Source organism: Schistocerca serialis, chromosome 4, assembly GCF_023864345.2.
Source record: "Schistocerca serialis cubense isolate TAMUIC-IGC-003099 chromosome 4, iqSchSeri2.2, whole genome shotgun sequence".
Taxonomy (NCBI): Eukaryota; Metazoa; Arthropoda; class Insecta; order Orthoptera; family Acrididae; genus Schistocerca; species Schistocerca serialis.
In genome coordinates, this window is record NC_064641.1 from 66,575,356 (window position 1) to 66,589,276 (window position 13,921).

At 37.7% G+C, this 13,921-nt stretch overlaps 1 protein-coding gene across 1 annotated transcript in view; it reads right to left on the minus strand.

The window, feature by feature from the left end:
* Positions 1–13,921, minus strand: part of LOC126473877 (lanC-like protein 2) — a 145,539-nt gene that overhangs the window by 60,062 nt on the left and 71,556 nt on the right. Inside the window, exons 3-4 of the mRNA XM_050101214.1 lie at positions 2,089–2,237; positions 1,816–1,963 (exon numbers count right to left, since the gene is read on the minus strand). Coding sequence (XP_049957171.1) covers positions 1,816–1,963; positions 2,089–2,237 — 297 coding nt within the window. The remainder of the gene's footprint in view (positions 1–1,815; positions 1,964–2,088; positions 2,238–13,921) is intronic.

Sequence of the window (13,921 nt, forward strand, 5' to 3'; positions counted from 1 at the left end):
TTTGCACTTTTTGGGTATTTTTGGGGAGTGAATTTGTATCCACTGTTTGGAAAGTTCCTTTGCTTCTGGATTATTATAAAGAATCCACATTTCATCCCCAGTCACAACAGAGCTCGAAAACTCTTCCCCATCATCAGCATAACATGTGAAAAAGGATAAGGCTAATGCCACATGCCACGATTCATGGTCCTGGGACAACTTTTTGGGAACCAACCAGAGTGCACAAAGATCTTGATAGCATAGGCATTCTGTAACAATACTGAACAGAACTGACCCTGAAACATCCAGAAAATCCATAGACAACCTTTGTCTCTCTTGAACTGCTTGATCAACTTAGTTTACGAGGTCCTCACTACTGACAGACTTGTGTCCTTGTCAACCTTCATCCTGGACATCTGTTTAGCCTTCTTTAAATTTCCTACACCACTCATGCAACACCTTCATTCATACAGTTTGCACCCTACACATGGCTCATTCTGAAATGAATTCCTACTGTGCTATTCCCTTCCTGCTGCAGAAAACAAATGATGCTTCGCAACTCGCACTTGGTGGGAGAATCAATGATGGCAGCCATTTTTAAGTGCCTGTAGCTCAGCTCCAACTAATGTACTGAACTTGGCCATGGTGGATGTTATGGTGGGGTGCACACAAAACCTCACAATAACATGTGTTATGCTACTTGTTTCCCCGGAGTCTTTCCCTCTAATGAAGTACACCTTAAGAGTGAAGAGACAGGACTAGTTATTCACAGAAGGAAGCATACAAAAAATTTTGCATTGGGCATGGAGAGGAGCAGGGGTTGAGGAGTTGGCAGATGAATTAACCATACAGAAAGGAAATAATTTGAGAAAAAGAAGAGTTCAGAGGAGATATCATGGGAAGAATGTCAAGGGTAACAGAAAGTTACTTTGGAATTATAAGTAGTGACCCAATTCTGGAGATTTCAAAAAATCATAGGCCCAGTCTATGCATTCCATGCCAAGGAAGTACTGTGTAATACGATATATGGCTTTTTAATGGTTTTCAGATTGATCAATAGTTTTTGTAGCTAGCTAAGATAGGTAGAAATCTATTGGCTGCTGGGATGAGTTTAAACATGTTACCATGGTATGAATAACCTGTAATGGTGCAAAATTCATCATCAGTCACCTGTAATGTATCCTTTCCCTCATAGTTTATCACTTATCTTCATCAGTCTTCACAATTTGTCTTGTCTTTACTGTTTAAAATTAAACATTTTTTTTACTTTCTTACCACTGATTATGAACCCTCCCTTTTTCTCTCAACTTCTGTCCTGACCTTGGCTTCAATTTATACCCTATTATTCTTTCATGTTTAGCTGTAATCTCTTGACATTTTAATTACCAAGAAATAATTGTTAGTTTGAATTTATGCCCATCATTACAACACAATTATATCCTAGACCTTGTGTTTCTCCTGATGCAGGGACTGGAATGTCTTTTCCTTTCCTTCAGCCAACATTCCTTGGCCTTTCTTTTTCCCATTCTGTTTCTTCCATTTTCTCTTGGAGAACCCTCTTGTCTATGCTGATGATGCCTAGTAAATAGAAGCTTCTATCTTTGTTTGACTGTAGCTTCAAGTTCAGGAGAAATGTTAGTTTGAGTGGCTATGCAAGACAGACACAATGAAAGAAATAGATGGCTGCATTTGATCAATGAAAATATTCATGAGTTCAAAGAAGAGGAAGAAGAAAGAGAAGACTGAGAAGGAAAGGTGATTTTTTTTTCTCCAGAAGAAAAGAGGTTTTCAATCTTATCATTACTAAGATATGAGGAAGTGTTCTTGCCCACTTACCTTTCTCACTGTTTCACCATCAATAGTGTCTGGTGCGATGTGTTTGTTCACAAACAACAATGCAGAAAGGTAGCCTGCCCTTCCATATAAAATTTCATCTGGTAGGTCTGATTTTAAACTCATTATTTGGGGCATGTAAGATTTAAGCCTAGGAAAACACAAAATACTAGCAGTCAACACATACAGTAAATACAATTAGGATTAATGGGCCACAATTAAAGCAACTACTTTGCTATAAAAGAACATTTTCAACATAGTATTTATAATTTGTACCTTTTTATCAGTTCATTAGAATTATCTGTCAACCCTTGCTTATGATATACAACAGCTCCAAGAGCCAGAGGTCCAGCATCACCAGTCAGGAAAGTAATTCGATGATTTTTCAGTTTTGGTAATACTGTATCAATAATTTCAGAGGCACGCTGTAAAGTAATGTTCATAATATATATCGCTATGAATGTATTCAAGAATAAGCTGATTCCTGCAAAGGAGAAAACAGTAACCAGTGACTGTTACTAATGCTATCTGTTTACACAAATAGCACCTTTACTGGTTTTGAACTGGCAGGTTCATCTTCAGTTGGCTGCTCACACTTAGATAACATTTCTTGTGGCTTTCATTTGTTGTCAGCTGCTCCCTTTGAACGTATCAGTTCAAAATTGGTAACAATACTATTTGTCCATATAAACAGCATTATTAACAGGGGCTTGTTACCGATGTCTCCTGTGCAAGAATCAACTTGTATTTTGTACACACAATCAAAGTACAAAATATCAGTTTTCAACAAAATGGCAATAATCAAAGAATGTCTAAATATTCTAGTTCCACATATTTTCCACAACACAGATGGAAAAAATGCATAATGCACAGTAATGTAGCACAATTTGTTTTTGTTTGGGTTTTTACTTGCACCTGCAAAAATTTTTCCTGGCTGAGAGATATTTAAAACAAATAAAAGCTTTACTATGAATGTGTTAAAAACACACTAAAACATTCCACCTTAGTAACTGGAAGGAGCTGCACCAGGCTAGGTGGTTGTTTTCACCAGCCACAACTAGTCACTTCTTCCTGACAACGCATGGTCCTAAGCCTTAATAGAGAGGTCACTGCATGCTGGGGGAATTTGTATTGTGCCACAATAAGTACTGTGCATGTATTGTATTTATTGGTTCAGTAAATCTTACACGTACAGTACAGCACATCAGATATTGGACAGGTCAAAGTATATCTTATAATTAAAACACTTCAGAAACTAGAAAATTATGTTCACAAAATTTTACAGCACTTCATATACTGGGCAAGTCAATGTGTAAGTTATAATTAAACCACATTAGAAACTTGAAGTTTACAACTGAATACATGTATAAGCCAACATTAACGATTACAGTATTTGCATGAGCCTCACTTAAGTTCTAAGGATTTCTGAGGAACTCTTCTACACTATGAATTGACATGTACACTAGAGAATTACATTCACAGAATTTTACTTCAAATACTGGGCAAGTCGGTACACAACTTATACTTGAACCCCATTAGAAACTTGAGAATTACATCTGAATGTATTTATAGGCTAGTATTAATGGTTACAGTATTTTCATAATCATCACTTAGACTCTCGAGGATTTTGGAGGAACTCTTCCACGCTATAAAAGCAATGTGTCAACAGATATTCTTTTAATGCTGCTTTAAAATTTTTTACATCAGTCTTTACTTTAATTTCTCTTGGCAATTTATTGTAGATAATTTTTCCATGGTGTAATGTTCCTTTTTGGCACAAACTGGTTTTTGTATGGAGTCCATGAAAGTCAGTTTTCTGTCTTGTATTATGATGATGAACATTTTCATTTTTGGGGAGGATACTAGGATTTGTTATTGTATATTTCTTTATAAAGATTGCACTTTCAAATAGGAAAATACATAGAAGGGGAAGAATCCCCATCCTTTTAAATAATCAAAGTATTATTCCAGGCATGATTCTCACTATTCTTTTTTGCATCCTGAAGAGTTTTAGGCGGGATGGCGAGTTACCCCAGAAAGTGATCCCATATTTTAGGACAGAATGTATATTAGAATAGTAAACTGTCATTAGACAGTCCTTATGACAGCAGTTTTCTAGCACTCTCATTAAATAACGCATGGTACTTAGCTTCTTTAATATGTTGTCAATGTGAGTTTCCCATCTAAGATTATCCTGTAGCCAGACCCCCACAAATTTTGTATCAGGCACACTTGCAATATGTGTGTCTGACATCTGAATTCTTATATCCTCTTCAGTGTTTCTCTTGACATTATGAAAATTTAATGCTACTGTTTTACTTTTATTTATTATTAGTTTGTTTTGGTTGAACCAGTTTACAACATTTGTTAATGCCTCAGACAGTCTTGTCTGTAGTATCTCTGCTGTCTTCCCACTGACTAATATGCTTGTGTCATCTGCAAACTGAATAGTGCTATGGTACTGGTTGGTTGATGTTAGGTCATTTATATACATCAAAAATAGGATGGGGCCCAGTACCGAGCCCTGCGGTACTCCATATTTTACTGCTTTATAATCAGAATAGTGTCTTGTTGATTTATTTTCTTTGTGAAAATGTATTTCTACTACTTACTTGCGGTCAGTAAGATATGATCCAAGCCAGTTGTTAGGTATACCTCTGATACCAATTCTTTCAAGCTTCTGCAGCAATAGGGTGTGGTCTATGATGTCGAAAGCCTTAGACAGATCAAGGCATATGCCAGTTACTTTTTGTCCACTATCAATTTTTTCGAGTACTTCACCCAGAAATTCATATATTGCTGTTTCTGTTGATCGGCCTTTCCGGAAGCCATGTTGGGTTGTGGATAATATTTTGCACTTTTCTAGAAAATCTAGCAACCTCTTATGAAAAATTTTTTCTAGTATTTTCAAAAATGTAGATAGCAAGGCAATAGGTCTATAATTGGCTATGTCTTCTTTCTTACCCTTTTTGAAGAGTGGTTTCAGTTTCACTGTCTTTAAGCAGGAAGGAAAGACTCCAGTTGTTAATGAACTGTTGAAAATGTGGGCTAATGGTATTACAATGAGGTCACCCACATTTTTATTGACATAATCTGGAATCTCATCCACACCTGTTGAAAATTTTGTTGTTAACTCTCTAATTGATAGTATAATTTCCTTAGGGTTGGTTGGAGTAAGAAATAGGGAGTTGCAGTTTCTATTTTGATTTGATGGTGTTGTAGCAGGATTTTTATTTGAAGATTTTATGTCAGAGAGTAATTTTTCACTAATATTTGCAAAGTACGTATTAAAAGCATTGGCTACTTCTTCTGGATTTGTAATTTTTTTGCCATCTTGGATTACCTGGAGATTTACATTTTGGGAGGTCTCATTTCCTACTTGTTCTCTGACTATCTTCCACATGGCTTTCATTTTGTTCCTGACCATTTTTATATGGTGATCATTTGTTGTTTTTTTTTAGCTTCTTTTATGACTCTCTTATAATTCTTGAAATACACCAGAAATTCTTCTGTAACATTTTGTGTTTTTGAGGTTTCATAGTCTCCTCTTTTCAGCACATGATATTTTAAAGCCTTTCGCCAGCCATGTAACATTTCTTTTTCTAGTTTTTAATGTTTGGTTTTTAACTGGAAAAGAACTATTGAAATAATGGGAGAATATTTCTATGAACATGTCAAACGTTTTACATGTGTCCTCATAGTTGTCTATATCATTCCATGTTTCTTTTTTTAGTAAGTGCCTGAAGTGTTCTAGGTTGTGCTTGCTAAAATTTCTGCCTTTTCTTGTCATTTGTTGTTCAGTATTTCCTGCAGTCTCTACTGGGAATTCAATAAACTGTGCATAATGATCACTGAAACCTGTATTCATATTTCCAGATTTGTATAAATATTTATCTGTATTTATTAGTATCTGATCTATAGCACTGCTTGACGATTTGGTGACTCTGGTGGGGGATTTGATAGTTGCATGTATATTGTAGGTTTTTAATAAGGCCTCAAGGTTTAATCTGTCTTTTGAGTTCTTGTTGAAATCTATATTAAAGTCACCACATATGATGGTTGTTTTACTAACTATTTTTATACTGTTAAGTGCCTTCTCAAGATTTTCAATGAAAGTAGTTACGTTTCCATCTGGGCTTCTATATATGCAAATAACAATTATATTTAAATTTGTCAGTTGTGTAGCAGAAATTTCGAAGTTTTGCTCTTCCCCTAGTTGGTTAGTGAACTTTAAATTATCGTCTTTGACGTCCTCTCTAACATATATGCATGTTCCTCCATACATGGAGGTTTTCCCACAAAAAAAAAGACGAAAGGGTAAAGCCCTCTATCCTTGTGTGATGTAACATATTTTCTGATAACCAGTGCTCACTAACACATATAACTGACACTTCTTTTAGTTCATCTGATAACAATATTTCTATCTCACTAACGTTATTTGATAAGGATTGTACATTTTGGTGCAGGAGCATAAATTTCGACGATGACTTATTTACTAGGTTGTTTTGGCCTACCTTATGTTCGACAGCTGCACATGACATATCATTTTTAACATATCTCCTTAGCTGGTTCATCTGCTCTAATTCATTACACTAAATTCCCACGTGCCCTAACTTTTTCCCTAGATGATGCACATGAAGCAGTGTCCTGAACAGCCTGGAGTGGTTTCTCTGAAAGGTGCATGTGCTGATTGGCTTGAGATGCACTCAGTTTCATGGATTGTTGACGAATTTCATTTCTCCCTCTCCAGTGCCCTCAAGATCACCTTTATCTATGAATCACAGCAGTGAACTCATTTAGTAAATATATCTTGAGATCAAAATCAGGGCAAACCAGAGAGCTGTTTACATTGTCTACATTTTTAGACCCTTTAGTGTAGACTGGAATGCTTGTGACACTGATTTAAAATGAATGTAATTTTATGATATTTTTAAAAATGTACTCTGGGCACCCTCTCTTTTGTACTTTGTCAAGTCTAAATGAATTTTGGGCCTTGATAGCAGCCATGATAGGTGATGCCTCCAACCAGTTGATTCATAGACCTAATTTTCAAAATCCTGCCTGGTCTGCACAAAAGCCTTATAAAACTGTAGTAGGTATGCTTCACTGGTCCCCAAAGACCTGCAGCCGAGCCCCTAACAATGTTAAGCATTTCAAGAAACCTTGCTTTCAAGGCTCTCGTATGCTAGAGCCAGGAGAGATTCTGTCAGTAACAACATACAGAGACTGAATCTCTTGTGCTGAGAATCATGTCTCTAGTTAAAAATACAGGTCTTAGTGAATGACGGATGTCAACACACACAATTTCTGTGCCTAGAATTTACAGCCTGTGCATGCAACCCACTCTTCCATTATCAGTTGCAACTAACAGTACTCTCCTTATTGTGGACACTGCTTTTATTGTGGGGAAACAGTGCCATGACAAGAAGGACCATATAGGTAGTCATCCCTGAAAGCCTTGTTGCTGGAGATGCCTTCAAATGGTATTTTTATGTCTTTCGGTCGAGAGAGACTCCTATGGGATGTTACCTACAAAAGAAAGCCTGCTGCAGAGTCATCTCTGGCATAGTCATATTATGAAGGGTGTACTGATTCTACATAGAAAGCAGCTGAGGAACTGACTTTATTCTCAAGAAATCGAAGATGAGTTCTCCATACATTCTAAGACTTTACCACATGGATCATGAGGGCAACATTGCTGTAGCCATTAAGGCTTGTACATTTCACAAATTTCACAAGAGAGATAAAAATAACTTTCTTCTATGAAACAAGAAAATGTCCTGTCAGCTGCATAAAATTAAAAAAAAAAGGGGGGGAAGGCTTTCCTTTTTCCTTCTTGTGAGGTGCCAGGAACTGCTGAAATGTATCTTTTTGTGACAAGGTGCCATGTCAATAGGAATGGACAGTACTGAAACCATCTTCCAAATGGAGAAGGGGCAGCTGTAAATTTCCTCATTGTTTTAACAAAAGACCCACTCACTGTTCTGGATGATGATTTTGTGATGATTACAAGCTGGATGTTGGTTGAAAATAGCTGTTAATTCTGTTCTGCACTGCCTGGACTGTCCTGTGAAGACAAATACTGTTCATCACACAAGTAACTGGAGATTCTTCCATTGCTCAAAAATTCACCTGACGGTCTCACGGAATATACAATAATTTCATGTGGCTCAACAGCCTTATGGAAGCCTTTCAACTAATGTCACTTTGTCGAGTAGTGTGCCCTAATTCTAGCTCAGTAATCCTAGCGGAGAAAGTGGACCTACAGCTTAACGTTGAATACGAATCTTATCACTGACAAATGAAGCCAAAGTTAAATTTAGACTGAAAAATTTCTGTCATTCGACCAGGATTTGATTCCATAATCAACTGGTTACGAAATAGACACTCTGTTACTAGCCTCTCTCATGTACTACTACTGACTTCGTGGAATAATTTGTAAGAGTTTAGGAATTAGTGCTGCAATGTCTTTTTGCTCTCTTTAATAACACAGTGACACTCTGACCTCACTACCTGAAAGGCTTTGCGATTCACTGCAGTTACTTGGTATTTGAATTATTGTGAAGTTATACACTTGATTCTGATTGCAGAATGCTTCTCTCCTCATTTCACCATTCATTGAAAACAATATTGCAGGGCTGCAATTGCTAACTTTTTATACTAGTAATGTTGAGCTAAAGCCCTTATTTTTGTTTGTTTTTGTAAGAAAATGGTTACTGACATTGTATGTGCATTTTGTCAGTGATCATGTAGAATAACTACAGCAAGTGACACAACAATAAAAATGATATTTGATAAGTGCAAATGTTTTGAGGAACCGATGGTTGCTTTTAGTACTATATGTTCAGACTTTTCTTAACAAGCCTCAGACTTATGTCAGGGAAAATATACGAATTTTGTTAAATGTAGAAAACTGGTACTAACTATACCGGGTGTCTCTCGTATGAGTCGCCAGGTGCATTTTCTCGTGTGTTTCAGTCGACATTTACAATTTCTTTTTTTGCAACAAGTAGCTGGGGTCAGCCCAAAGAAATCCTACTCATCACATCTTCCACATGATGCCCAGCATCAACAGAAAGCATTGGTTTGCTTCTGATTACAAACTTAATTATTTTTAAAGTGGATTTTTACATGCCCATATGACAGAGTGGTCCCAAACTGGTCTAGTGCAACATTCCCTTTATCAATGTATATTAACAGGACAGTAAAACTCAAAGAATACCCAATACTCCAGCAGCGACTTACCAGCACTGCTGCATGGCAGCAGTAGTCAGCACGGGTCACGGCAGTAGTGATAGGCTGGAGTACTATTATTCTTCGTGCTTTACTGTCCCTATTAATATAATTGATAAAAGGAATATCGTATTAGGCTTACTTGGGATCGCTCTGTAGAATGGGCACATAAAATTCCACTTTAAATATAATTTTGATTGTAACAGGAAACAAACCAACACTTACCATTGATGCCAGATACTGTATAAAAGAGATGATGATCAGAATTTGTTTGAACTGACTCCAGCTACACCTTGCAACAAAAAAAGTTGCAAATATCTGCAGAAACACCAGAGAAAGTGCTTGAAGGCTCTTGGGAGAGACACCCTGTACATTCTAAAACTGGTAATCTGTAGTATGAGAAGATCTGAAGAATTATTTGAATTTAGGAATGAATTGTGAAGTTGCTAGTAGTCTCTGTTACCTTTTGTGGTGTAATGATTTTCTGCAATGAAGCAGAGAAAGATGACATAAGATCTAAATTGGGGAAGAAATTTTAATTTTTCTACTTTACAAATCATGGATTAGGCATTTGGTCTGTTATGTCTTCACAGATTACCTCTTCTTACATCTTCCAATTTCTCTTCTTCATGCCTGTTTATAAGCTAAGGCTTATACACTGAAGAGGCAAAGAAACTCGTACACCTGCCTAAAATCATATAGGGCCCCCGCAAGCATGCAGCACACGACATGGCATGAACTTGACTAATGTTTGAAGTAGTGCTGGAGGGAACTGACACCATGAATTCTGCAGGTCCATCCATAAATATGCAAGAGTACGAGGGAGCGGAGATCTCTCCTGAACAACACATTGCAAGACATTCCAGATATGCTCCATAATGTTCATGTCTGGGGAGATTGGCAGCCAAAAGTGTTTAAACTAAGAAGTGTGTTCCTGGGGCCACTCCGAAGCAATTCTGGACGTGTGGGGTGTTGCATTGTCCTGCTGGAACTGCCCAAGTCTGTTGGAATGCACAATGGACATGAATGGATGCAGGTGGTCAGACAGGATGCTTACGTAGGTGTCACCTGTCGGAGTCATATCTAGACATATCAGAGGTCCCATGTAACTCCAACTGCACACGTCCCACACCACTGCAGAGCCTCCACCAGCTTGAACAGTTCCCTGCTGACAAACAGGGTCCATGGATTCACAAGGTTGCCTCCATACCTGTACATGTCCATCTGTTCAATACAATTTGAAATGAGACTTGTCCGACAAGGCGAAATGTTTCCAGTCATCAACAGTCAAACATCAGTGTTGATGGGCCAAGGCGAAGCGTAGAGCTTTGTGTCGTGAGTTTGCGAACGGTACATGAGTGGGCCTTCCGAAAGCCAATATCGATGACATTTTGTTGAATGCTTTGCATGCTGAAACATGTTGATGGCCCAGCACTGAAATCTGCAGCAATTTGCAGAAGTGTTGCACTTCTGTCGTTTAAACAATTATCCTGAATCGTCCTCAGTCCCGTTCTTGCAGGATCTTTTTCCGTCCGCAGCAATTTTGGGGATTTGATGTTTTACCGGATTCCTTATATTCACAGTTCACTTGTGAAATGGTCTTATGAGAAAATCCCCACTTCATCAATACCTCAGAGATGCTGTGCCCCATTGCTCATGCGTTGACTGTACAACCATGTTCAAACTCACTCAACTCTTGATAACCAGCCACTGTAGAAGGAGTAACGGTCTAACAACTGTGCCAGGCACTTGTTGTCTTATATAGGCACTGTCTTATACAGACTGTTGTTTGCAGCACTCTTTTCTGCCTGTATACATCTCTCTGTGAATACGCATGCCTATAACAGTTTCTTTGGCGCTTCAGTGTATAAGATATATGAGAAGCTGCCCACTGTCCATTTTTTGCGCATGTTCTTACCAAATGGTGTGGTATTTGGTTACTCTTCTTTCAGTTGTCTCAACTTTTAGTTCTTGGCATATTGTTTCATTTCATATGTGGTGTTTTCTAGAATACCCTATTGCTGCTCTTAGAAATTTCATTTCTGTGCTTTGCATTTTATCTAACATTCTTTTTTTTACGTACCCACGAAGAGTGCTGGAAGAGACACAGTTTTATAAAATTTTACTCTCATTTCTTCTCTAGTCTTATTCTTAAATAAATAAGGAATAGTGCCATATATATGTTTCAAAATTTAATCACTTTTACATCTACATCTTTATTACCGTCTAGGCCAATTTGACATCTTGTATACGTGAAATGAGTAACAGATTACATTCGTCCTAAACTCACATTACCCTATTTTCTTGAGCAACAAGAAAAACACCATTAAAGTATGCTACTTCAATACTTTCTTGTAACTCTCCGCAACTCATGCACTATGCCAAGATGAGACATGTTAGAAGCATAATATAGCTTTCTGAGATTGTGTATTATGTATACTTGTGTTACTGAGCACCCAGGCAGTACTGTTCTTACATACAGCTTGTTACTCAAACAGAATGCTGACCATCTATGTGCTCTGACTGCACCAACTGTGCTTTCAGCGTCATCACATAGTCTGACTGTCGTTTGCAGCATATTTAAACAGAGCAGGGTAAAGTCTATTCCAATGCAAAGCAATTTTCTTACAGCTGTAATTACTGATTCAGCCGAGTATTCCCGTTTTCTGCACAATATTATGATTACCAACCGTCTTCTTCAGGTGCTGTAAGTTTTGCTACTACGTTTACTAACTGCCTGGACTCCAATCAGACTGCGAGCTATTGTTTGTCTCATGCCACTATTTATAACCGAGTTCGAGTCCCGACGTCCATTGCACCCTTTGATGCTCCCCCTCCCCCCCTTTTTTTTTTAACAGAGTATGCACTGATATTCTGTAAAATACAAATTCCCTCAGTGTTTTCCAATTGTGATGGATGTGATGGCCAGTGAGATAGTAAAAAACCGATCCCAAGACACCAAGAATTATTTAAACTGAAACCTCAGTTCATGTTTATTATGTTTTCTGACATCTTTACTTCAATAGACTCTTTAGGCAGGTTGTTCTAGTGGCAATCTGGATTGAACTCAGCTACAAATAGTGGTGTGAGACTAACAATAGCCGGCAGTGTGGCTGGAGCCCAGGCAGTGAGTACACATAACAGCAAAATGTGCAGCACTTGAAGAAGACAGCTGGGTTGGTTTTCAAAATATTGTGCAGAAAATGAAAACATCAATTTGGCTGAACACCTGGAAGTTCATTATTAATAAACAACACCAATAAAATCTGAGAGATCACGTTTTATTTTATTTTGATGTTTATCTCAAGTATGTTCAGTCAGTTTCAAGACAATACTGTTCTGTCTTCAGGTACCTGTTAGGCATGCTCCACGAATACAATGTCCTAAGTACCATGCATTTTCTTCAGTTGATGGAGGTGCCTATAATGCATCTGGTACACAGTTTAATAATAGAAAAGTTTTGATTTGTGGAGCACACCTAACAGGTGCATGAAGATGAGACAATATTGTTTTGACATTCATTATACGTACAAAACATGGAAATAAAATATACAGCTTTAAGGATAATTTTTATCATTGCAGTAAATAAATAACTTGATAAGGTAACCAACAAGTGACTATTAGAAACGAAAGGTGTCAGTGGAATAAGACGGGATGTAAGAAAAGAAAGAAACATGGGTAGACTGTCTAGCATTCACAGATGATACTGTGGTATTGTTGAAATCGTTAGAAGAGGTGGTTAACCAAGCCGTGCAACTACAGGGACAGGTGACTAAAGCGGGTCTACAGATTTCTGTCAAGAAGATGTAACATATGACAAACATCAAAGCAGCTCCTAGATGCATGACAATTAGGAGAGAAAATTCAGGAAGTAGAAAGATTAAAATACCCAGGAGAATGGATAGAAACTGGGCTGACAGAAAAGGAAGCAATGGGAGCACAAATAAACTAAACGAATTTAACATACAAATTAACTATGAACATCAACAATAAGAATATTTCAGTCAATACGAAATTGAACCCTCTGAGACAAACTAGAAAGAACAGGAGTACTTAAGAGACTATAACTGGTGGAACGAAAGATTCTCAGGAAGATATTAGGACCTCAAAGAACAGGAAATGATCAGTTTGGAAGACAAGCAAACCAAGGACTATATACCAAGATAGAGAGAATCTCAGACATCATCAGGGAAAGGAAGAGGTAGCTCTTTGGAAACACCCTTAGAATGGACCAATGGAGGTTAACATAGCAAATAATACTGTTTCTTGTGAACAAGAAAATCAAAGTATGCTCGGTCCAAGAGGTACAAAGGTATATGGAAGAAATGAGAATACAGGAACCGTAGACATGCAGCAGTCTGGTTTTTAAATAATTTTTTTTTTTTTTGCTTTACTGGTTTTGAGGACAGAACTAGACTCAGAACAAAATCACCACGGACAGAACGGTGAAGAAGGTTGCAAAGTATGAGAATGAAAGACTTTTGGACAGGGAGAAAACCAGAATAAATGAAGCTGATGTGAATTAATGTGTTTCTCAGATGGCCAAAACGAAAAGGAGGAGAAGGAGAAGAAGAAGAAATAACAATTTAAAGTCCTACAGGTATTTGGAATTGGTACAGGCTACATGCCAGGTGGCCCTACTACAAGTGTTCTATGCACATGCAAGGTACTCTGCCACCCCCATCAGGGGGCTCTCAGCCAGAGAAGTACAATCACGCTTGCTGGGGTCCAGCACACTGCTCACGTTCAGCTGTTTGCCCAACCTTATTCATGGAATCATGGCTGTATGCAGGCGGATGCTCAAGCTGTAATAGCCTACTACAGTTAATTGTTTAAACACTTTGTTAAATGGCTCTCAAAAGCTATGTCCAGTTTC